Source organism: Macaca thibetana, chromosome 6, assembly GCF_024542745.1.
Source record: "Macaca thibetana thibetana isolate TM-01 chromosome 6, ASM2454274v1, whole genome shotgun sequence".
NCBI lineage: Eukaryota > Metazoa > Chordata > Mammalia > Primates > Cercopithecidae > Macaca > Macaca thibetana.
The window spans coordinates 123,019,958-123,046,032 of NC_065583.1; the positions used below are offsets into that span (position 1 = coordinate 123,019,958).

The 26,075-nt window shown below is 40.5% G+C and overlaps 2 protein-coding genes across 3 annotated transcripts in view; one reads left to right on the forward strand and one right to left on the reverse strand.

The window, feature by feature from the left end:
- Nucleotides 1-1,363: 1,363 nt before the first annotated feature.
- MIER3 (MIER family member 3) overlaps nucleotides 1,364-26,075 on the forward strand; it is a 33,201-nt gene continuing 8,489 nt past the window's right edge. Inside the window, exons 1-10 of one of the 2 annotated variants that reach the window (XM_050794659.1) lie at nucleotides 1,364-1,426; nucleotides 2,868-2,892; nucleotides 6,728-6,873; nucleotides 15,112-15,246; nucleotides 16,449-16,569; nucleotides 18,403-18,488; nucleotides 18,655-18,727; nucleotides 20,754-20,905; nucleotides 23,397-23,478; nucleotides 25,290-25,384. In XM_050794659.1, coding sequence (XP_050650616.1) covers nucleotides 1,418-1,426; nucleotides 2,868-2,892; nucleotides 6,728-6,873; nucleotides 15,112-15,246; nucleotides 16,449-16,569; nucleotides 18,403-18,488; nucleotides 18,655-18,727; nucleotides 20,754-20,905; nucleotides 23,397-23,478; nucleotides 25,290-25,384 — 924 coding nt within the window. In that variant the 5' untranslated portion in view covers nucleotides 1,364-1,417. The remainder of the gene's footprint in view (nucleotides 1,427-2,867; nucleotides 2,893-6,727; nucleotides 6,874-15,111; nucleotides 15,247-16,448; nucleotides 16,570-18,402; nucleotides 18,489-18,654; nucleotides 18,728-20,753; nucleotides 20,906-23,396; nucleotides 23,479-25,289; nucleotides 25,385-26,075) is intronic. The other variant, XM_050794660.1, reaches the window with a different exon arrangement.
- SETD9 (SET domain containing 9) overlaps nucleotides 15,268-26,075 on the reverse strand; it is a 29,468-nt gene continuing 18,660 nt past the window's right edge. Inside the window, exon 6 of the mRNA XM_050794672.1 lies at nucleotides 15,268-15,552. Coding sequence (XP_050650629.1) covers nucleotides 15,537-15,552 — 16 coding nt within the window. The 3' untranslated portion in view covers nucleotides 15,268-15,536. The remainder of the gene's footprint in view (nucleotides 15,553-26,075) is intronic.

Here is a 26,075-nt window from a genome sequence, read left to right on the forward strand (position 1 = left end):
TTAATATTATGTATGTTTTAGAAAAAAGCTGGAAGAGCTCTGGTGTCTGAGATCACTCTCTCCAAATTCCTGTAGGGTCCTGCTATAATTCCTGATTGAGTTTGCATCTCACTTATCCTGTACCTTACAGCCGACTTTCTTTTCCACAGATAAAACTGGCCTCCCACTTCAGGACAATGTGTCCTCTGAAATTGCTAGGGCAACTCCATACCTTACTTTAACTTCTTGCAGGACCTAACTCTCCAATCAGCCGTTAGCGTATATTTTTGTGTACTTGGCTCAAAGGCTTTCAGTGTGGATGTGGCCCTTCCAGAGAGTAATCTCCCCCAATGAAGAGCAAATGGTCATAAGGCACATGTAGGAGCAGGTATTCCTGTTAAGCCTTATGCTCCGTCTTTCACCCATCCACTTGCACAGGGGACTAGTTTCCTTTTATGATCCTACCCAAATGTTTGGCCTTTTTGGAGAGGTGAGGGAAGTGGGGGGTAGAATTTTTGAGACTCAGTTCAGGGCCTTTCATATGCTGTTCCCGTCCTTCAACAGATGTATCAAGTATCTCTGGGTCATCCCCTAAGACACACTGGTGATGAACAATTCCTAGAACTGGTCTAATTTTTTTTCGTAACAGGACAGTTTATATTTTTTGGGCATCTTTTTGAACTGTACAAGTATGTTCAGCATCATTTCTCTGCCCTGTCGATCTTTTGTCTTTTCTTCTGTGCTGTCAATAACCTGTTTGGCAAATGTCTACTTCCATTGTCCACTCCGTAAGCCAGTGTACACCGGTCTCCATCTCCCATTCCTGCAGGTCTCTTCGTGGAAATGGCAAAGTGCCTGACTGTTGTCCTCTCATTGTGGACTGACTCTGCCATCCACCAGCCTCTTCTCCCATTTCCCAGACTTCCTCCCACGTCTATTCCATCGATCACCTCCTCCTCTTAGGGAAGTTGAGTCTGTCGAGTTCCCCTGCACATCTCCTGCCAGTCCAAATTTCCTGCCCGCACGCCCTCCCGCGCCGCGGTGTCTGTGGGTCGGTCCCCAAACGCGCCCGCCGGCTCTTGGGCCTCCACTGGCTGGACGTGGGTCTGTCCCGCGCCCGTGCGTCCGTCCGTCCCCCACTTGCCTCCAATTCCGCAGGAACTTTACTCCAGCCGGGAGAAGGACCGTAAGCGCGGGTGCGCGTCTGGCCGGCTGCGGCGGGCACGCGGGTGGCGAGGGGCGCCAGGCAGTGTGGGCGTGCGAGCGGGCCGGGGGCGTCGCGGGCCGCCCTGCCCTATAAGGGGCCGTGCCGCCTCCGCCGCCGGGCGGGTGCCGGGCGGACCGCGGCGGCGGCGGCGGCGGCGGCGGCTGCGATTGGCTCAGGCGCCCCATCCGGGGACTGGGCTCGGCGCTGCTCGTTCGCCCTAAAGGTACCAATATGGCGGAGGTGAGCAGGGAAACCGGGCAGGAGCAGCCGGGCTGGAACGGGCGCCCGGCGGCTCCCCGCGGCCCCCGAGCCAGCCTGGGGGATCCGGGGCTCTTTCCGCAGCCCCATGAAGGGCGGCGTGGCAACGCGGGGGTCGCGGGGCGGCGACTGGCCGCGGCGGGGCCGGCCGGGGGGCGGGAGCGGGCGCGGGAGCGGTCTCCCTCCGGGACTAGGCCGCGGCGGCTCCGGCCCCGGTCGGGCCGGGCGACGGAGCCGGACGGAGGTGGCGGCCGGCGGCAGCGAGCCCTGCCCCAGGGACGGGGCAGTGCCGTGCCCCCGGCCGCTGACGCGGGCCGCCGGCGCCTCCGCGCCTCTTCCCGGGGCCCGGGTGGGTGTAAACCGGCCGAGCCCCCCCTCCGCGGCCGGATCGCAAAGAGGGGAGCGGGCTGCGCCACTGCCCTGCGGGAGTCGTGCGCTGTGCCCCCGGCCCACCGGGCCCGGGCTGCGGCGCGAAGGAGCCGCACGCTTTACTTTGCTGGGGGCGCGGAGAAGAGCGGGATGCGCGGCCACCGGGCTTCGCTGAAGAGCGGGACTCCCCGCCCCGTAGCCCGGGAGGTGCGGGCGCCCCTGGGGTTAAAGGGCAGACCGAGACCCTCAACGCCCTCTCCAGGAGAGAGGCTTGATAGCCCCAGTTTACTCTGGGCTGGAGGAAAGAAGGCTGGGCAAGCGAAGCTGCCCCGGCCATGTCCCCCGGGACTGGTGAGCTGGGGGGAGGGGGCGTTGTGGCAGGAGCCCCTAGGCTGGAGCTCGCCGGGGCTGGAGGCGCGCTGGCGGTCCAGGGAGGGACTGAACACTCTGGAAGGAGCCAGCATCCCTGAAACTGAGAGGAGCTGCATCTCTGGACTCGGGAGAGAGGATGGGGGGCTCGCGCTTTGGTTTGGGGGCGAGTGTCCGATTCGAGCTGGCCTGTGCTCCAGGGGAAGAGATCGGCCTCGGAGTTGGGGCTCCCGAGCCCCAGGGGCAGACTGGGTGCTCAGAACGCGAGTTCCTTCCAGAAAAGGGTGTTACGTTTCGAGTTGTTTGGGGCTTCGGAGAGCCGGGCGGGATTTGGGGGACTCCGGAGATGCCAGGGATGGGGGACTGATGGTGCGAGCCGACTGCTCTGGGTTTTGCTTCTCCGCTTTTTAACTTGCTGAGCTCCAAGAAGCGACTTGGAGTTGCCTCTCAGACTCCGGGCTTAGTCCCGGGTCTGTGAGTTTGTACACTGGGGACTCGGGGAGGAAGGCGAGGCAGCCAAGAGGGGGCCCGAAAGGGGCCGGGAAAGATTGGAGCGAAGCTACGTCTTGCACTTTTGGCAGCTGCGGTGGAGCGCTCGACTCCGCCTCCTCTGCGCCCTTTTGCCGGCGCTGCCTCTTTCCCCGGCTGCGGGATCTAATCTCACGTTTTCTTCTCTCTCTCCTAGGCTTCTTTTGGAAGTTCGAGCCCAGGTTTGTCCTATTTTCTTACCTCTTCAGTGGTTCCTAGTGGGTAATGTGGGCTCAAAGATCTGTTGCTAAATGATTCCCCACAGAAATGTATCTTGAAGGTTTTTGTTCATTGATTTTTAAGAGTTTCAATGTGCATTTAGTAGTTAAGTTTGGGGAAGGAACAGTTACACTGTTCTTTGTTGTTTTCTCTTGCATGTTGGAAAGGTAACTGTTACAAAGCTGCTACGACAAGCGTTCTTTTAAGTAATATGGCTTTAATTATTACATATCTTATTTTTTCTCCGAGCCTGAAACAGTTAATCCCAAATTAACTTGACACCAACTTTAGCAATTTAGATTTTAATGTCGGCTTTTTCGAGAGACTTAATTTGTCAGAACTCTGGGACTACTTTACTAACCGTAACTCCTCATCTCCTCTTACTTTGTTTCTTTTTCATAATTAAATGTCTATGAATTGTGTTAAAATTGGAAGTTGAGAGGTAAAGCTACCTTAAAATAAAAAAAGAACTTCCAAGTTCGTCACAGAAAAATGATGATTTCGACTTCTGAGCTGAGACAATCTTAGATCATCTAGTACGGTGTTTCTTAACTTTCTTGAGGTCAGAAACCCCTGTGAGGATCTAGTGAAAGCAAGGGATGTGTCCCAGAACTCTGCACATATGCATAATTACACACAATCTGGGGTTTGTAGAATTCCTGAAGCAGGTCCATAATAAGGACCTTTCCTCATGTGCTAATCATGTAAGGATATCTTTGTTTCAGTTTCTCATCCCCTTTCTGTTTACCTCCTCGCTCTCCCTCTCATAGTCTACAGCAAAAGCACCTCTGGACTGGTCCAACTCCATTATTTTACACTTGAGGAGACTTTTAAATAACTTTAGTTAGTGGTGGAGCACAGATGAGCTCCTAAATCTTCCATTACAACTTGTTTCCGTAGAGTGAACAGTCTGTTTCCTTACAGTATTACTTTTTGTATCTACTCGACCTTCAGAGCCTCACTTGACTGTCATTTAGGCTACATCTTTAAAATTTATTCTAAAAATTTTTGTTAATTTTGAGATGAACTTTTTTGTTATAACTGATTTTAGGAAAATATATACACGATGTCAAGCAGCTGGATTAATGGATTTTTTCCGTTTGGCATCACTGACTTCTTTTAAGAAGTATCAATCTAAGTAAAAAGCCAAAAGACAGTGTAACCTGTTTTTAATCAACTAGCCTGTTTTTTTGTTGTTGGTTTTTTTTTTTTTTTTTTTCTGAGACATCAGCCAGGCTGGAGTGCAGTGGTGCAATCTCACTGTAACCTCCGCCTTCTAGGTTCAAGCCATTCTACTGCCTCAGCCTCCCAGGTAGCTGGTACTACAGGGATGTGCCACCACACCCGGCTAATTTTTCTGTATTTTTAGTAGAGATGGGGTTTCACCATGCTGGCCAGGCTGATCTTGAACTCCTGACCTCAAGTGATCCGCCCGCCTCAGCCTCCCAAAGTACTGAGATTAATTAACCAGTTTTTTTTTTTTTGAGACGGAGTCTCGCTCTGTCGCCCAGGCTGGAGTGCAGTGGCCGGATCTCAGCTCACTGCAAGCTCCGCCTCCCAGGTTCATGCCATTCTCCTGCCTCAGCCTCCCGAGTAGCTGGGGCTTCAGGCGCCCCCCACCTCGCCTGGCTAGTTTTTTTTTTTGTATTTTTTAGTAGAGACGGGGTTTCACCGTGTTAGCCAGGATAGTCTTGATCTCCTGACCTCGTAATCCGCCCGTCTCGGCCTCTCAAAGTGCTGGGATTACAGGCTTGAGCCACCACGCCCGGCCAATTAACCAGTTTTTTAAAAAGAGAATTTTAGAGTTGGAAGGGATTTTTAAGGTCCTTTCAGTCATCCCCATGTATTTTGCAAATGGAAGACAGGAGCTAGACCTAGAAAGTTTAAATGACTTGCTTCAGGTCCCAAAAAGCCAAGGACAAAGCTGGGAGTAGACCCTCAGGTCCTTCGATTTTTGGCCCTTATTGAATACCTTCCATGTTAAAGGGGAAGCCTGTTGTGCCAAGTGATACAGGAGTAACAGAAGAGCCCAGAGGAGCTCTGCTACCAAAGAGGTGGAAAAGTCAGCATCTATTTCATTTCTGCCTCTTTGGCATACCATGGAACTTGCCAGGAATTCCTCAAAAAAAGAAAATTTGTAATGGTGGATGTGAGCTAATTAATTAATATTCGTATGTCTTTTTGTTTGTTTTTTGTGTTTTGAGATGGAGTTCTTGCTCCGTTGCTCAGGCTGGAGTGCAATGGTGTGATCTTGGCTCACTACAGCCTCGACCTCCCAGGTTCAAGCGATTCTCCTGCCTCAGCCTCCCAAGTAGCTGGTATTACAGGTGCCCACCACCATGCCGAGCTAATTTTTTTGTATTTTTAGTAGAGACAGGGTTTTGCTGTGTTGGCCAGGCTGGTCTGGAACTCCTAACCTCAGGTGATCCCCCCACCTTGGCTTCCCAAAGTGCTGGGATTACATGCATGAGCCACCGCCCCGGCCCGTATTTCTTTTTAAATTAAACCACATGTAAATCAACAGGTTTTTAAATGAGCAGATATTTTTCAACGTTAAGGAAGATAACATAATGTAAACCTGCCAAAAAATTAAGTCCTGTAGAAATCGTATTTTTAAAACTAATTAGAGTTCTCTGAACCCAGAATCAAAAATAATGAATTATGTGTGTGGTTTTTCCGTAGTGAACAATCTTTGGCCTAGTTCCGTGTTTTGGTAATGATCTCACACTGTCCTGAAATGTTTGAAATTTTAAAATATTCAGTAGCTTGACTGAGAACAGATTAAACTTTTTATGTTGAGTATGCTTCCATCCACTTCTTCTTTCCCCCAACCTCAGTTTCTGATACTTTCCTTCCTTTCTCTGAGGGTTACTGGCCTAATTGAATTGGATACTAGAGTAAAACAAGTGGAGAAAGTCCTGTTTTCTTATAAATTTGATTTCATTTCTTTGGGATTGTGGATTTTAGTCATTTCTTCTCTTGGTTTTTGGAGTTTCCTGTAGATTTCATATTTGCTATTAAAAGATATTACAGTTTTATAAACAAGTATGAATTATCCAAAACAACTTGCAATGGATACATCTTCCAAAACCTTCAGATGTGATTTTCTGTATTCCCTACACATAATCCTAAGAACTTTGTTAATAATCCAAAGTAAAGCAAAGTCTTACAGTTTAATGCTTGTCTGATTAATGCTAGGGAACTTGAAGTACTGTTAGAGACATATAAAGTGATACAATGCTTTTAAAAGCTGAATGGCTATATAGCTGCTTCACAGAAACTTGTATTTGTTTTATAAAACAGATTTTTGTTGTGTTTTTGTGTTTATTTGAGGGTTAGAATTTGAGTAAAATTTATATTATCCTGAAGTGTGAGTCTTAGTGTATAGTAGATTCTTGTGAAATCTTCCGTTCTGGAAATTTAATTCTTCTGACATTTTGCTTTGCGTTTAGACAGCTGTATTAAATGAACTGATAAGCAAGTTTGACTCCTTTTTCTATTAGAATGTTTCTTTAAGACCATGCTGCTTAAATCACTTTGTTGTTATAAGATGTTTTCTTGTGGACTAGACCCCTTATAAAAGTGTTTGTGAATAACTTTGCCTTGTTATTTTGCTGGTTTAGACATATTTTCAGAATCATAGGGTCTTAATTTATAACCTATAAAGTATATAGTAAATTCATTTAGTAAAACCCTCATGTAAACATTAAAAGGAACTGGCAGAAGAACACAAATTTTTATTTTATTTTGTTAATAGCCTTGTAAATGTGTAAAGTGATTCAGTTTGTTTTATTCCAGTTGGGTCTTTGTCTTCTGAAGATCATGATTTTGACCCCACTGCTGAGATGTTGGTCCATGACTATGATGATGAAAGAACTCTTGAAGAAGAGGAAATGATGGATGAGGGTAAAAACTTCAGTTCTGAAATTGAAGACTTAGAAAAGGTATAAGATTTACTTTAATACACATTTATAAAGAGTTTGAAATTCTGTTGTAATTTTTAAAATAATCTACCTGAAATAAAAATAGGATCATAATCCTTTTTTTTGTTTTCACTTTTATTTTGGGGGATAGCCTAATAAGTGTTTTCATTTAATTTTTCAAAATTATTTTGTATCTCTTAACCTAATTTTTAAGCTTATATCAGTACAGTGAAGTAGGTGCACATAGGCATTTTACAGATGAGAAAATTGAGATATGGAAAACTATAGGCCCTAAGATTAGTTCTGAATCCTAGTCTAGCCCTCTTCCCATTATATCATACTGTTCTGCTAAGGGTCAAACTTGAATTTGGCTAAGTACTATAGTAGATACAGAGAGAAGTCTTTTCCTTCAAATAACTCATAATCTAGTGGAATATTTTAAGAAAATTGAAAAAGGTTTACTGTATTTTCAAATATAAATTGGTAATATCCCATCCCCTGCTCCTTTAAAAGTCATCTTTTAAAAGATTGGCAAGAGTGAGTGTAATTTATAATTTTTTAAGCCCCAAGTCAATATAAATTCAAATGAACTGTATTTTTAACATGCATTTATACCAGGACTGTATATAGAGAGGTCCCTATAGGGGTTACCTTGAAAACGTGTAGGATTTATGCTTACTTAACCATATTTGAAAATTTCTAATCAGCCAGAATAACAAAAGATTTCAGAAATGATACTTATCCCCTGAGTTATCCTACACCTCTTTTTCTTAAAAAGGGCAAGCACATTCTTATATATATATCATCTCCTCCGCTTAGTAGCTTTGTGAGGCAGGAGTGGAGTATTATTTTATTTCCTTCTTCACGTTAATACACAGGGAAACAGAAGAGTGACTTAACTGCCCTCCCACTTGCTCTGATCTGTGGTTTTTATCTGTAGTAAAGTGCAACTGTATACATGTGGTCTCTATTATTTTTTTTGATGTTTAAAGAAACATGAAAATGAATTAAAAAAACAGTAGAGACACAAATATAAAGAGTAAGGATCAAGTTTTTAGAAGGAATTTCAAATTATGTTTTAATTATTTCTATATAACTTGAAATAGTGTATTAATCTTTTATTAGTGGAAAGATTAGTGGAATAGTGATTTAGGTATTGGTGCGTATTAATAGTCTTAGGGGATTGATGTTAATGTTTATTTGCAAGAATTATAAGTTTTTATGTTCATAGTAAATAAACTCAGTTGTGTGTTGACTGTAATATGGCCCATATTTTAGTGTTCACAAATTTTTATTACATCATGTGTTATGGAAAATAAGGTAAGTACAAAAGTAATTTTCTTTTAGTAGCTCTTTGAGTATAGAATATGTGGCTAGATTTTAGTTATTAAACATACTAAAATAGGATTTATGTAATATCTTTATATATTTTAATGTATTCATATTACTGCCTTCTGAGAGCTTTCAATAGTCCTAGATTTATAGGTAGAACTTTTTTTTTTTTGAGAAGCCAACTTGCTCCATTGCGCAGGCTGGAGCGCAGTGGCACAGTCTTGGCTCACTACAGCCTGTGCCACCTGGGTTCAAGTGATTCTCCTGCCTCGGCCTCCCGAGTAGTTGGGATTACAGGCATCCACCATCACACCTGGCTACTTTTTGTATTTTTGGTAGAGATGGGGTTTTGCCATGTTGACCAGGCTGGTCTTGAACTCCTGACCTCAGACAATCCACCCGCCTTGGCCTCCCAAAGTACTGGGATTATAGCGTGAGCCACTGCACCTGGCTGGTAGAACTCTTTAAAGAGTACTTATTTCTGCTTTTATTAATATATAATTATCCCCTTGGTGTTCACTGTGAGAAAAATTCAAAAATTCAGAAAAGCACAAATGAGAAAGTAAAAAATAATTTTTTCTACCACTTAGAATTTAGTATAGGTTTTTTCTTTTTTGTTAAAAGAAAAAAAGAAAAAGCATTTAGGCTGGGGGCGGTGGCTCACACATGTAATCTCAGCACTTTGGGAGGCTAAAGTGGAACGATCGCTTGAGCCCAGGAGTCTTGAGACTAGCCTGGGCCACATAGTGAGACCCCATTTCTACCAAAAAATTTAAAAATTAGCTGGGCATGGTGGTGCATACCTGTAGCCCCAGCTTCTTGGGAGGCTGAGGTGGGAGGATCACTTGATCATCCCAGGAGTTCAAGGTTGCAGTGAGCTATGATTGTGCCACTGTATTCCAGAGTATGTGACAGACTGAGACCCTGTCTGGGAAAAAAAAGATCACAAGACATTTAAGCAAATTATATGTGTATTGTTTAGCAGCCTGTGCCTTAAGGTAACAGACAGGCGTTAGTTATTAACATGAAATGCATCTCAGTCAGTCTCATTTGGTCCATCCAGCAATGCCATCAGTTGTGTCAGATGAATGTTGGCATTATTTTTCTAGGCTCAGAGACCTTGTTGATTGTAGGACGTAGTGTTGATTTCTTTCCTTTTTTTTTTTTTCTTTTTTTGAGACGGAGTCTTGCTCTGTTGCCCAGGCTGGAGTGCAGTGGCACAATCTTGGCTCACTGCAAGCTCCGCCTCCTGGGTTCACGCCATTCTCCTGCCTCAGTCTCCCAAGTAGCTGGGACTATAGGTGCCCACCACCACAGCTAGCTAATTTTTTTTGTTTTGTTTTTAGTAGAGACAGGGTTTCACCATGTTAGCCAGGATGGTCTCGATCTGCTGACCTTGTGATCTGCCCACCTTGGCCTCCCAAAGTGCTGGGATTACAGGCGTGAGCCACCGCGCCCAGCCTACTGTTAATTTCTAAACAGTGTAGGGGTAGGGGGAGGAACACTTGTATATGAAGTTTGCACTTTAGTATCAGGCTACATCCTGATTCTGATACGTGAGGGAGTGCATCATAGGATCAAGGAAATGATGGTATGTGAGGAAATGGAGGTGAGAGGGATTAGGTGATTTGTCCAATATAATGGTTAGCAATTAGTGGGTCTTCTGCCCTAAATATGGTACTCTTCCTGATATAAATCCTTTGACTTATAGAACAGTTCATTTATAAGTGTGACTACATTCTACTGTGTTCTTTAAAATGTAAATAGGTTCAACAAAATACCCAAGAAAAGGAAGAGAAAAATCCTTATACCTGGGATAAGGTGTTGGATCACACTTCTAAGCTGATTTAGCTACCACAGATCCTTACAGACTTTGAGACTTACTAATTCAATTTTGAAAAAATTGTTTTTATGTTTTAAAGGACTTAAGTGCTTTATTAATAGGCTCTCATAGAAAGCTCATTTGTGAAGTGCTTCAGAGACTAGAGTCACCTTTTCCAGTTTTGCTTTAAAAGTTTTGGTACAAATGATTTGTGTTTTAGCATCAACCCTCTGGCCACCACTGTCATCACTTGAACTTATTAATGAGGTTTCTATGAAGATGGTCACCTTCTCCCTCAACAGATGGTCATGCCTGTGTCTTTATAGAAAAGTGGGGGTTTTCTTGAGTGAGTGCTGGGAACCTCCTGTCTCCCTCACATATACAAACTTTCATATTATTCTTTCCCTCCTGTCCTGTGAAGTATCTGTGATATCCCAGGCTAACCTCTAGATTCTATCCCTCCTGCCCTCATTTTATTCTTTTACCCTTTTTTTTTAATTTCCACATAAGAATCCTACTCATGTAGATCCCACATTTGGAAGAAATTCTCTTTTGATCTTGTGTTGCCCTCAGTCACTCCCCTTTTGTAGCCAAATCTCAAGTCACATATGTACTTTCTTCCCCTCCCGTTCAGTCCTTAGCTTGGCTTCTTCCACCGTGCCATAAGGCCACCAATAATTACTTATGTAGAGATGGTCTCACTCTGTCACCCAGGCTAGAGTGCAGTGATATGATCATAGCTCACTGCAACCTTGACCCCCTGGGCTTAAGCAATTTTCCCACCTCAGCCTTCCAAAGCCTAGGGATTACAGGTGCACCCCACCACCCTGGCTAATTAAAAAAAAAAAAGTTTTTTATGGAGAAGGGGTCTTTCTATGCCCAGGCTGGTCTCCAACTCCTGGGCTCAAGCTATCCTACCTTGGCCTCCCAAAGTGCTGGGATTACAGGCAGCAGCCACTGCGCCTGGCCCAGGTCACCAATAATTCCTGATTGCCAGATACTAAGATTTCTTGTCTTTTTCTTGCTTAATTTCTTTTTGGAATTTGACCCAAGTGACCATTCCTGATTATCCATACTTGTTTCTGCCTTAATTTATGGAATCCTACTTTTTCCTGGTTCTATTGTCTGACTTCTCCCTCCTTATTTTATGATCTTTTCTTTCTTTGCCCGCATTTTCATTAACATTCTCTGGGGTTTTGGCTATTGTCTTCTCACTCTGTGTGCCTTTTCTGGGTGATCTCACTCAAACCACTGCTTTAGCTTTCACCTTAAACTGATCATTACTGTCCCATCCTTAAATTTATCTTGTGTTTCTGTCTCAGTGGTGCTATAGTTACCTAACTTCCCAGGCCAGAAATCTGGCAATCCATTTGAACTCCTATGTTGCTTTCATTCTTTCTATCAAGTAACTCAAGAAATGGATCTTTCCCTAAATTTCACTCAAATAATCCCCCTTCTTAGTTCAGGCTCTCATTCTACTTCCCTTAGAACATTATTTCCAAAATACGAATCATGTTTAAGAATTTTCAGACATACCCATTGCCCATAGTGTAACATATTTGAAAGTTCTTCTGATAAGCATAGATCCCCTCCTCTTTTCTCTCTACCCTCTCCGTGGGTGAGCTCATCAACTTCTGTGGTTTTAAATATCATCTAGATGCTAATGAATGCCAGATTTATATCTTTAGCCCAGCCTGGTTCTCTGAGCTCCAGGCTCCTGGCCAACCTGACTTTTCTACTTGGATGTTTCATAGTCCTCTTAAACTTAACCATGTCCTTTGCAGAACTCTTGTTTTTGTTTTGTTTTGTTTTGTTTCCTTCAAAAACCTTTTATTCCTTTAGTATTCTCTATCTTGGCAGAAGTTACCACCATCTAGGCAATTGATCAAATAGAAAACTGGGGAGTCCTCCTTCCCTTTCCCTCCCACGTCCAGTGACCCATTTGGTTCTACCTCAGAATATGTCTCTTCTCTTCACTTCTCTCCTCTTGTGTATCACTACCCTCACCTAGCACGAGGCTTTTTAAGTGGTTTCCCTGCTTCTCCTGTATCTCTCCACCCTTCTCAACTTTTCTTCATGCAGGTGTTCAGTATTTTAAGAAGAAATAATGCCATGGTACTCCCTTTTTATGAGTCTCCGATGGCTCCTCATTGCCCTGGGAATGAAGTCCAGGTTCCTTTCCTTGGCCCTGAGGCCCTTTGTGATCTCTCCCTGCCTCTCTTTCCATTCTCTTGAACCATTCTTCATTCTACTTACCAAACTTTGGCCACTTGGCTTAGTAGGAAACCACCTTCAGCCCTTCAGGCCTCACGTGTCATTTTTTGTGCCTGGAATACTCTTCACGGGACTGGCCTTCTCAGACTTCAGGCGTCTGCTGAAGATTGCTGACTGTCTGTCCCTGCTACCCTCTGAAAGCGGGCCCCGAGTGTCACTCTGTATCTCAGTGCTCTGTTTGTTACACTCATCAAACTTGGCAGCCCTATATTTGTGTGTTGTCAGAAGCCTTGTCATCTTACAAGACTTAGCTCAGTCTTCACCCTCTGTGCATACCTCCATACTCCATACGAGTATTCTTGGGATGTAGATCTGCCCTTCTCTATACTCATAATTGAATATTGAAGTCATCACATTGTGTTATAATGGCTAACTCATCAGTTTCCCCCACTAAGACTGAATTCCTTGTGAGCAGGGATTCTTCAGTAAATTTAATTTTTATGTCCAGTAGCCAGTAGCTAGTAGCCCTCAGCCAAGTACTTAGAACTGAGTAAATGATGGGAAGGTGGACCATCAGTGCATGAGAGGTGAAAATTGCCACTCCCCATTTCAGGAAGAAAGACTGAAACTGTGAGGTTCTGGAGAAATACTACTGACAGGTGCTTGGCAAAGGCTGCAACCCAGGCACCTCTTAAATTAGAACCAATATGAGCCAAAGGGAATGGGCTACGTGGACTCTGCAAGGAGCAAGATAGGACTGTAGAGAGACTCTAAATCTGAGTCTTGTTACCTTCAAGGGATTCTTTGGTTTGGAAGAAAAATAATTCATGGAAGTTTCCCTGTGGTGTAAGTGAACTTCACCCTGTTCTGACAATCCAACTCAATTTATGCTGACTCCATGCTCCCAAAGGAGTTTTGGTCGATTTAAATCCCAAGCTAAAAAAGATTTTCATGATCATTTATGGTCATTAGAAAGGTGTATGTCTACTACTGCAAATTTATAAATTAGTGTTCTAGCATATACCTGATTGTGTAAGTTCATTTAGCATGAATCTGTTTTAGTTATACACAATGGATTATGTAAGTTCCATACCTGCAAAGGTGCATCCCCTGTGGGCCCTGTGGGCAGCCAGCTGGCCCTGTAAGGAATCGTCACTGGCTCTTCTCAGGTCACTTTGTGATCAACTGTGGGCATGTTTTGCATACTCTACTTTAGCGTTTTCATGCTGTTTGCTTTATGGATTATTTTTTTTTAAAGGGAAAACTAAACCATAAGCAAATTTTAAAAATCTTTTAATTGATGGATACAGAAATCTTAAAAATATTTAACAGATTAACTAGTTCATGAGTATATTGTTTTGAAGTTATTTATTTGAATGATAAATAGTTCCTTTTTTTTCTTTTTTGTATTTTTACTAGAGATGGGGTTTCACCATGTTGGCCAGGCTGGTCTCGAACTCCTGACCTCAAGTGATCTGCCTGCCTTGGCCTTCCAAAGTGCTAGGACTACAGGTGTGAGCCACTGTGACCGGCCTTGAATAATAAATAGTTCTATACAGTTTAGTAGTTAAAACATAGTCATGTGTCGTTGAACGAGGGAATACATTCTGAGAAAGGCATCATTAGGCAGTTTCATTGCTGTGTGAACATCATAGAGTATGCTTAGACAAAAGTAGTTAATGTAGCCTACTATACACCTAGGCTATATGGTGTAGCATATCATTCCTAACACAGTTGTATGTGCAGCCTGGCTGTATATGCAGTCTGCATGCACTGAATGTTATATAGTATATCGTAACACTTATTTTCACATGGATTCCTGAGAGGGAAACAGTGACTTGGTGTCACTATGAGGCATGGCATAGGTATTCATAACATAGGCAGCACTGTAGCCGGGGCATGTAATTTTATTAAAGAAGCCAGTAAGATAACTGGGGAACTGGGATTCAAACCCGGAATTAAGCCTCAGTTTTCTCACCTGTAAAATGGTGATAATAGTATAATCTTCCTCAGACAGTTGTTTTAAAAAAACTGGTATAAAAATATGGGATGTAGTAAGAATATAAAAGGATAATTGTGCTTTGAACATAAATATTGCTGATGTTAGTAAACATTCAGCAAAAGTTTTTCTACCAGGTGTCTTCTAATTAACATGAAGAATAAAGCAGGCGGTCAGCTGTTAAATGCATGGAAAGAAGCTGTGAATTACAAGTTATTGATTGATTAATTGGAAATGTTTTCAGGGCAAATCTTTATGTTAACTTGAAAGCTAAAAAGCACTAAAGCAAATATTTGAGGAATTTTTATTTTTATTTTTATTTATTTATTTATTTATTTTTTTTTTTGAGACGGAGTCTCGCTTTGTCGCCCAGGCTGGAGTGCAGTGGCTGGATCTCAGCTCACTGCAAGCTCCGCCTCCCGGGTTTACGCCATTCTCCTGCCTCAGCCTCCCGAGTAGCTGGGACTACAGGCGCCCACCACCTCACCCGGCTAGTTTTTTTGTATTTTTAGTAGAGACGGTGTTTCACCATATTAGCCAGGATGGTCTCGATCTCCTGACCTCGTGATCCGCCCGTCTCGGCCTCCCAAAGTGCTGGGATTACAGGCTTGAGCCACCGCGCCCGGCCGAGGAATTTTTAAAATAGTAAAATGCTTCTGGAAAATAAAAACTAAGGTGTTAATTGTTAGGCTTTTGTTTATACATTAATTATAGGTCTAGGTGTTTGGTCCTGTTTTCTGACAACAGCAGAAAAAGAAAAACTGAAGCTTGCCTTTGATTTGTTCTGCTGTAGTGATAATGTGCTTTATGAACCTAAGGGGACAGTAGAGTTTACCTGCAGTTCAGTATTGTGACATCTGCTAAGTCTGTGTTTATGCCCTGGCTTGAACAGGAAGGAACCATGCCTCTAGAAGACTTACTGGCATTCTATGGCTATGAACCTACGATTCCAGCAGTTGCAAATTCCAGTGCAAATAGTTCCCCAAGTGAACTGGCAGATGAACTACCAGACATGACACTAGACAAAGTAAGTGTGAGTATTTGAAAGAAAAATTCAGGATCTGTTACCATTGACTGCTTTTATTAGAGTTTTTTTTTTTCCATTTAAAGTATTATTTAATAATTCTTAAATGTAAACTTCTTGTTGACCCATTGTGCTTATTTCGGTGGCTGATATAAACATTGTTTGGCTTTGATCACACTATGTTAAGAGTAGTATTAATAGCAGCTTCATGGTACTTTGCATGCCTGAATATTCTCCCGTAATGTTTTCATCTTTCCTGTGTAGACACATTGTATCTAAACTTAGATCTTGGCTTAACTTCTTTTGATCCTATAAACACATAAAAGCCTTGATTAATAAATCCCCCAGAAGCCTTCAAACCAAGCTGGCTTAGGCGTGGAGTGGTTGGAGAGAAGTTCTGTTTTCTTGGCTCTGGGAGTGACAGCGGCCGCAGCAGCCAAGACCACGGTGATCCATCTCTAACATAGGCTGGTTGTGGGGAGGCCTAGTCCCTGCTGAGGAAAATTCACACGGCCACGGCCTCTGCTAACAGATCCCTGGGAACCTTTCCTTGCCTTTCAGATCTCAGGCAGGGAGAGGAATCCACATCTTGGAACCTCTTCCTGTGAGTTACATTGTTCCCACTTTTAAGTCAATGTGATATTAATGTACCACAGACTTTAATGACCATAGTCATTCAACAAGTATTTATTGAGTGGCTACTATGTGCTAGGCACAAGGATGACTGTATACTTACATAAAAATTAATTCAAACGTGTTTCTTTTAAAATTATGTCAGTAGTCAGAGCTGTTCATTAGTTGGATTTTTAAATTATGAAGAGTGGAGGTTGGAGGCATTTTTTCAGTTTTATTTTATTATTGACAGAAAATGAATATAATTGTTAAGCACTTAAAAGTCAGACTATTTTTGTTGTAAATTCACTAAAAATTAGCCTACAGCTTTAGATAAGCTCTCTGTATACCCACAAATTAGGCAATTGTTTGTTATAAGTATATAGTTGCACTAATTATCATTTAATAGTATATTATTGAATATTACATAATATCAAATACTAAATATTTTTGTACGTGAAGTAAATAATAGGAGAATTTCATATTTCTTTCATAAGGTTCCAACTGCTTCTTAATTATATGTTATAAAAAGATAGTTTTCTTAATGAGATGTAATCATTTCTAACTCTAGCACTGCCTTCTTACTCTTCCAGGAGGAAATAGCAAAAGACTTGTTGTCAGGTGATGACGAGGAAACTCAGTCTTCTGCGGATGATCTGACGCCATCTGTGACTTCCCATGAAACTTCTGATTTCTTCCCTAGGCCTTTACGATGTAAGAAACCCAGTGGATTACTGATTAATAGTAACATTGATACTGTAGCTTTAGTACATTTTATTGTGTTCAGTAATTTATGTCAGAATATTCTAAATATTTTATGTGGTTGAGATAAAATACATCTGTAATTTAAACAAGATTATAACCTTTTGGGATAGAGGTGAACTAATATGTCATTTAAAAATTGAAATATCTGGCCAGGTGCAGTGTCTCACGCCTGTAATCCCAGCACTTTGGGAGGCCGAGGCAGGCGGATCACTTGAGGCCAGGAGTTTGAGACCAGCTTAGCCAACATGGTGAAACCTATTCTTTACTAAAAATACAAAAAATTAGCCAGGCATGGGGGCATGCACTTGTAATCCCAGCTACTTGGGAGGCTGAGGCATGAGAATCACTTGAACCTTGAGGGTGAAGGTTACCGCCAGCTGGAGATCATGCTACTGCACTCCAGCCTGGGCCACAGAGAGAGACTCTGTCTCAAAAATAATAATAATAATAAGATAAAAATGGAAATATTGACTTTATTTTTACAAGGCCATTTTCCTTCTCAAGTCATCTGTTGCTATGGTAACCATTCCTAGTTTCACCACAAAATTTTTTAGACTTTTTTGAATTTCTATTAAAAGGCTCCTGCTCTCCTGGTTTTGAATACTTACCAGTGCTCAAAAGGTATTTTCACTTTTAATGATAAATCTTTTTCCTATTAGTTCTTGGTGTTACCTCTTAATGTTTATCAGTAATACTTAAAAGGTTTTGGGGTTGGGTGTGTGATCCCAACACTTTGGGAGGCTGAGGCGAGAGGATCACTTTAGGCCAGGATTTCTAGACCACCCTGGGTAACATAGCAAGACCCTGTCTCTACAAAAAAAATTTAAAATATAAAACTTAGCTGGGTATAGTGGCATGCACATGTAGTCCCAGCTATTTGGGAGGCTGAGTTAGGAGGATCACTCAAGCTCAGGACTTTGAGGTCACAGTGAGCCATGATCAGGCTACTGCTCTCTAGCCTGGGTGACAGAGTGAGACCCTGTTTCTAAAAATAAATAAATAAAATGTTTTGGACTAAAATAATTTCTTAGATGCAATCTGCAGTCTCACTCTTTTTTTTTTTTTTTTTTGCTATTTTTATGGTAGAAGAACTGTTTGGTTAATAAGTTCAAATATCCATGCATTCGTGTGTGTACAAAAACAGTTTCAGTGGACCTAATATGCAACTCTGTGTGTGTATCTCCTTCTGGATTAGTATAATCAGAACTCCAGTGTTTTACTTTCTTTTTAAGGTGGCCACAGTGGTTTCCTTTTACCTCCCAAACTATTTAATAGTATACCATAATAATTACCAGGATACTATACACTTTTTTTTTTGAGATGGAGTCTCACTCTGTCGCCCAGGCTGGAGTGCAATGGCGTGATCTTGGCTCACTGCCACCCCTGCCTCCCAGGTTCAGGCAATTCTCCTGCCTCAGCCTCCCGAGTAGCTGGGATGACAGGCGCCTGCCACCATGCCTGGCTAATTTTTTTGTATTTTTAGTAGAGCCTGTTGGCCAGGCTGGTCTTAAACTCCTGACTTCAAGTGATCTACCCACCTCAGCATCCCAAAGTGCTAGGATTATAGCCATGAGAGCCACTGCACCGCCCAGGATACTATACACTTTACTAGGATTTTCAGTGTCTCATTTTGACCAATGTCGATTGTGAAAATCATGCCGGCGGTTTAGTATACTTATGCTGATCTCACTTATTTAACAACATTTTTAAAAATACAACAGGCATTCTTCCAGGTTCTGCAAAAATAGGCAGTAAAAACCTTTTACATTTTTGTTTTTTAAGCAAATACTACATGTGATGGTGATAAGGAATCAGAGGTTGAAGATGTTGAAACAGACAGTGGTAATTCACCTGAAGATTTGAGGAAGGTAAGTTGAGTTAACATAGTGGACTAAATGGGCTTTTAAAAATATTTCTGAAATGATTTATGATAATTTTGTTGTTTTGACCTGTAGAAACTGATTAATGAGTTGGGGCTTTTTTTCAGTATCTATTTTTATAGTAAGTTATTTTTACCTCTCAATTTTCCTGTAGGAAATAATGATTGGTTTACAATATCAGGCAGAGATACCGCCTTATCTTGGAGAGTACGCTGGTAATGAGAAAGGTAAGGAAAGCTTTTGATTTTGATAATGTTTGGTAGATCAGGTTACCACTTGATATGTTTATTTAAATACCTGGTTTCATACCAGCCTTGGCAATATATAGATAGATTTGGGAAACATGCAGAGTTAGGATATTTAGGCCTGACTTAGGAAAAATGTATCAAAGTTAATCACTAGACTCAGTTTCCCCCAACCCCCAGCCCCGCCCAAGGCACACATAGTGCTTGTTAGCCAGTACGCTCAGTGCCTGTTGGAATAGTGGAGAGCCTCCCACAGTGCTGTACCTTGGCCTTCATCCTGCTTCAGTAGAAGTGGGTAGGATCTCATCACCTGAGATGATGAGAATGTTAAGGATATAATCTTCTGGAAAGAAAACTCTTGAGGGAAAAAGAGACTGGAAGAAATTCTCCTTCCCCAGCCCTGGAAGAGCAGGAAGTGAAATGTAAGGATCTGCTGCTTTTGCTTGTATACTCCTAATTATGTGTAATCAATTTTTCCTTACGTTTTTGGTGCATTCCAGCGGTAGTTGGTTTTCAAAATACGGAGGGGATAAGGTGGTAGGATATAAAAATACAGTTACACCTTCTTAGTTGAACTTGGGAACCAAGTACATTAGGAATATTTCCGTGGGTGTTTGACTTTTTTCCTAAGTTGATTTATCCCTGTGAAGTCAAAAGGGCAAAAGCAGCACCCAACACAATACTTCCTGAGTCCTTTTTCCTTTCCTCCATGCCAGGTCATCCTCCATTTAAAGGAGGGAAGGACTGGTTACCCTGGGATTGTTAGCCATGGCAGCCACTAGGAACACTGTTTTCCTAAACTGCTTTCAAAGTGTTAAAAGACAGTTGTCCCAGGGGAAACAAAACATAACTGATAATCTTCAGGTGTGCCAGCCTTCTCACCCCACCACCCAAATGCCACACTTGGCCCTTTGAGCCAAGTACATGCTCAGCAACTGTAGGTCCTTAAGTCACACATAGTAGAGGTGAAATTTTGTCAGTGCTGCAGATTGGAGGGAAGGTGTACTTTATCTTTTGAGGGAATAAACCCAAATTGTTTTACCTATTTCACTTGTGACCAGAGAGAAAGTAAGTTCTAGGAACTTCTCTCAAAAGACAAGTGTTACTGCTTCACAGGCACACTTTATTTTTAACTTTCCTGCTACCTGGGACTGACAATGCGGGCTTCCTACAGTTGGGATTATAATGCACTTATCATGGTCCCTGGCATGCAGTGTGTTCTCAGTACATTATTTTTATTAGCTATAGTCAGTATTATGCACTTGAAGAATGGATTGCACTTGAAGCACTGGACTAAATACTTGGGCAGTTCATATTACTTTATTGTGTAAAGTAGAAGCTTTGAGTAAAGTGGCAGAGTGCATTAATAAAACAAACTTGTTTTAATGACATTTTGTTCATTAATGTATCAGTCTGTTTAAGAGATTGTAGAAAGTTTACTTTTCTTACTTTTTCTTCCTCTTCCCAAAAACCTCCCTAGTGAGGTTTGGTTAATCTACTTTCTCCTTTAAATAAAAGTTATCTTATTGGGAGAAAAAGTATACCTTTTTTAGCTATTTCCTTATTACCAGATATTTTGGGTTTTATTTATTTGCAATTTTTAACCCCTAGAGATTTCATAGAGCAATTTAGGGATTTCAAGAGAAAATTCCAATGAGGTTGTTAGAGAATTTACACAGGTTTTGTTTGCCCCTTCATTAGAAGAGTATAAAATAACCACTATGGGGTTTTATATTAGACTTTACTAGGCATGGAGAACCTTCAGATTGGTCAGTATATCCAGCCACCAAAAAAGCTACTTGCTTTGGCCACTGGAATCCTTGGCCTATAATAAAGTTAAATTTTTGCTTGTGTGTGAAAGGCCCTACTTAACGGATAATCAGATTACTGGTGTCTTCAAAGTTCTTTACTTGTCCCATTGGATAGCCTATCAAGGAAGACAAAGAATTGTGTACATCTTTGAGTGTGTTCATGATTTTTAATGTGTTAATGGGATTTTCTTTATCAGTATATGAAAACGAAGACCAGTTACTTTGGTGTCCTGATGTGGTTTTGGAGAGCAAAGTTAAGGAATACCTTGTTGAGACTTCATTAAGGACTGGCAATGAAAAAATAATGGATAGGATTTCTGCAGGAACACACACAAGGGACAATGAACAGGTATACTTCAACTTCTGTGGAAACAGCAGCCAGTTTACAGTATCTTCTTGATTTCTTATATTTGATACAGTTATTTTTAACATGTGAAGTAGATATCTTTTCTGATAGAGTTTTATAATTTGCAAAAGACTGGTTTAAAAAACCATAACCTTGAGTTCTAGAGATAACTTCACTGTAGTTTCGTATCTTTTCTTCAGGTCTTTTAAAAATACCTTTACATATGTCTTACTTGAGATGCCATTTTATATCCTTTTAATTAATTAATCTTATTCTCCTTTGCCATTGAGATTTAATACTTCATTCTTGATGTCTGTATAGTCTAACCTATACTTTTTTAAAAAAATAATTTCACCTAAATTTCAACTTACTGTGTACTATCCTATACTTACAATTCATTTATTTAAACATTCTCTATGGTTGGACTTTTAGATTTTATAAGTGTATTCTTTGAATTGTTCTCAACTTTATTTAGGAAGTGATTAAAAAGTAATGTCTATTAAGACTGTATAAATTTGACTTAGGAGCATTTGTTAAGCACTTGTGTACCTGTAGATTCAGAATACTGTCCTGAGTGCATGTGGGATGGGGGATGGGAACATTGCCTATTAAGTTTTTCAAATGCCTCTAAGTTTTGCCCCTCTGACATCATTCTGCTTCTTTCATATGCCTTTATCACTGAGAATCCCCAACCTTGACTAATGAGTATTCAGAGGTGGGCAGACACAAACTTGAATTTTGAAGTAACATAGGGAAGTCATACTAGCTGTCAGAAAGAAATCTCATTGGGTTTTTGTATTGATATTTGAAGTCTATATTAATTTTAGAAGAATTAAAACCTTTATAACATTAGAAATTCAAATGGTTTTGCTTTTTTGAATATCACATGCATCTCACTAATTACTCAATATCTTTTATGTGTGTGTGTATTCAATGCTATTGGAAAGGGGATCTCTATTTTATTTATTTATTTATTTTTCCGAGATGGAGTCTTGCTCTGTCACCCAGGCTGGAATGCAGTGGCGCAATCTCAACTCACTGCAACCTCTGCCTCCCGGGTTCAAGCAGTTCTCCTGCCTCACCCTCCTGATAACTGGGATTACAGGCATGCACCACCGTGCCCAGCTAATTTTTGTAGCCAGGCTGGTCTCAGACTCTTGACCTCGTAATCTGCCTGCCTTGGCCTCCCAAAGTGTTGGGATTACAGGCGTGAGCCACCACGCCTGGCCCTCTATAATATTTATAATTGTATATTGTTGATGTTGAGAAATACCAATTTTTTAAAAAATGTAACTTAAACTGTTGAAACTACCTGACTCAGTTGTTTCTCAGGTTTTCTAGTTTGCCTTTTAAAAAATTTATGGGTGATATCATTTTTGTTTGACACATCATAATTGCATACATTTATGGAGTGGTTTTTTGGTTTTTGGTTCATGATTAAATTACACTTTTGTTCCTTCCTTACCATTATTATTCCTGCTTTATATCTTAATGCACTAGCTGTAACTCTGAGATACTTGGTAATAACAGTGATTTGGTGCCTGCTTTTGGTGGAAGTAATACATCTAAGGTTTTTACATTAAGAATAATACTGGTCCTTGGTTCTACTGTCTTTATTATAGCAAGATAATATCCATCTATTTATAAGTATTGTAGTTTTTGTCTTTTTAGAATTAGAAATGAATATTTATCAGATGCTTTTTAAGCAGCTGTTGATTTGATTTTTTTAAAATTAACATTTAATTACACATGTTTAGGTACACAGTGATATCTTGATACACATAATGTGTAGTGATCAGATCAGGGTAATTAGCTTAGAGATGACTTTTTAAAATGTAGGCTATTGATATATTAAAAGTTTTCCTAATATTGAACCATCTTCACTTCCTTAAAACTTACTTGGGAAGGTGGATTATTTAACTTTCAACTGAATTCTGTTATTCCTGTTTATTATGTTCATAATTCCAAGCAGATTTAATAGGAATATATTCTAATTTTAAAAAGTGGCACCTTTCATAGTAGATGGAAATAACTGAGACCGTTATAATCCTAGTCTGAAGTGCCATGCCTGTTATTCCAGGCCTGCTGCTGTTCCCTTATATTAAAACTAAAAGAGACAGGGAGGAAATGACATCAAGGGACAGACTGTAACTAATTTTTCCAAACTAGAAGAAAAAAGCATTTAAAATAGGGGAAACTCAATCTTAGACCTAGTGTTTTTGTTTGTTTGTTTTAAAAAAAAGTCAGAATGATACAGGCAGGTGATTTCTGAGAGGTAGCGTGAGGATGAACATGATTTCACATGGTACCAGAGTCAGTCTGCACGATAGTTACATAGACTAAATGCTTGGGCAGATATACCTTCAAATCCCTGAAATTAGAGAGGATTTCAGTGTTTATCAAGACTCCAATATTTATCAAGACCCTTATACCTGTTTTTTAAAATGCTGTTAGGTATGAACTTTTAATACTTTTTATTGAATATCCACCCCAGGCATTATATGAACTTCTCAAGTGTAACCACAATATAAAGGAAGCAATCGAAAGATACTGCTGCAATGGAAAGGCCTCTCAAGGTAAGAAACACTTGGGTTTAAGAGAGGGACATGACAGGGATGGTCATTTGGGGATCAGAATAAGCAAAGTATACTAAGGGACAGAGCAATCCTGTAACACTTTTTTAAGATCTGGTTCAGCTCCATAGCAAATAATTTTTCCTTTTCTTGCGCTCTATTTTTAGATGTATCAGAGATTGTTCAAATACAAATTAGTCACCCCCTGCCACCTCTACTTTCTGGAAGAAATAGTTACAGAACAAAGCAGACCCCAGAGATGACAATATGTCCAAAGTAATTAAAAAGAATAGTTTTATGATTTCATTGAAAAAAGGTTTTTTCTTTTTTTTTTTTTTTTTAGCCAGACAGGAAATGAAAAGATTAAAGATTAAAAAGGAAACATGTATAATATATTCCACTGAATTTATTTCAAGAAGTATATTTTTAGTAATCATGTAATAACATTTTATAGTTCTTACGTTTTGCCAAGGAAAATGGTTAACTTCTATTTCAGTATTTTTTGTCATTATATAAATGGATTGCATGCACCATAGCTTTCATTAAATATGTGTAGAATGAAAATAATACTTAGTAATATTACTAGATGACTTGGAAAAGTATGAAAACTAAAAATAATACATTTAAACTTACGAATTGAGATAGTCTATTAAAATGTCTCCCTTAGAAAAGCTGCTTCTTTGAAAAAAAAGTATTTTAGACTCTCAAAACTCTCAAAATACAGGTTTCTTCCTCAGTTCAAACTATTTTTCACCTTTGTTACAGACTATTATTAATGGCTTTGGGGACCTGGTCTCCAATACCAAATGAGACACTTCATAGATACAGATGAGTAATAACTAATCTTAAGTCTAGGCTATGACTCTTTGAAGACCTTCCAGGTCTCTGCCCCAAGTAGATACGGAATTCATCAACATTAACATCTGCTGGGAAATTGAATGGGATTTATTATTTTGAGAGCATGGACCGTTTCTTATTTCCTTTATATTTCCAGAGTATAGCACTCCACACACCAATTTCAAATAAATATGTATTGATTATACTTTAATTATGGTCTCTAATTAAAGAATTTATGGTTTTGTTTTTTGTCTTTTTTGAGACAGGGTCTCACTCTGTCTCCCAGGCTGGAGGGCAGTGGCATGATCACAGCCTAGTATATCTTTAATCTCTTGGGCTCAGGTGATCCTCCCCACCTCAGCTTCCTAAGTAGCTGGAACTATAGGTGCCCGCCACTACGCCTGGCTAGTTTGTTTTTTTGTAGAGACAGGGTTTCTCCATGTTGCCCATGCTGATTTCAAATTCCTGGGCTCAAGCGATCCTCCTGCCTTGGTCTCCCAAAGTGCTGAAATTACAGGCATGAGCCACCACACCTGGCTAGAACTTGTGGTTTCGATGTAAGACCAAAACAGAGCTGCTTTCCCTCAATAAAGGAGATAGAGTTTTTTTTTTTTTCTAATTAAAAATACGCTCATTGTTAAAAAAATTTTTTTAATCAGAAAAACAGGCATGTTATAGAAAAATGTTAAATTCTCATCCTATAATGTAGTGGAAAAAAGCAGTGTTTATATTTTTGTATCTTAGACTTGATCTGTAGTATGCATACTTTTGGTAATTCTAAAATCTCCTGCATGCAGAGAGAGAGAGAGAGAGAGAGAGAGAGTGTGTGTGTGTGTGTGTGTGTGTGTGTGTGTGTGTGAGAGAGAGAGAGAGAGAGTTTATGACCTTTTACAGGGAAAACTTAACTGAAAATAAATCAGTGATTCACATAAGAGAATTTGGGGGCCGACGAATTTTATTTAAAAATTTTTTTTTAGAAGGAATGACTGCATGGACGGAAGAAGAATGCCGAAGCTTTGAACATGCACTCATGCTTTTTGGAAAAGATTTTCATCTTATACAGAAGAATAAGGTAAATTAGGCAGATTAGTACAGATAAATTATTAGTTACAATGAATGTAAGCAACGAATTTATAAGTCAGTTAAGTAGAGAAAAAGCAACAACTTACTAACGTTCCCCTGCCCTTAGCATTTCAGATATCATTCTAACATAACTAATTTGCTCAGAGATGCCACAGCCTGCTTATGGAACGGCTGGTAGTATATTCACATATCTTTCCACATGAACAGTTAACATAGAAAGTGGATTCACTGTATTTTTTAGGAAGTCTCACTCTCATTTCTCCTTGACTTTCCTTTCTTACCAAGCCATTCAGAAGTTTGTGGCCTCAAAATAATTTCTCTTCAGCAGTGAGAACAGCTGTTGCTGAAGGAAGAAACATTTTTGCTAAAACAACTAGAAACATATTCTACCACCACCAAATGCTGGTAAGGATGTGAAGCAACAGGAACTCTTATTCATTGCCTGTAGGAATGCAAAGTGGTACAGCCAAGTTGGAAGATAGCTTGGAAGTTTCTTATAATACCAACCATACTCTTACCATATAATTTAGTAATCCTGTTCCTTGGTATTTACCCAAATGCGTTGAAAACTTATGTCCACACAAAAGTGTCTATAGCAGCATTCATCACAATTGCTAAAACTTGGAAGGAACCTGTATGTCCTTTGAGGTAAAAGGATAAACTGTGGCACCTCCAGAGCT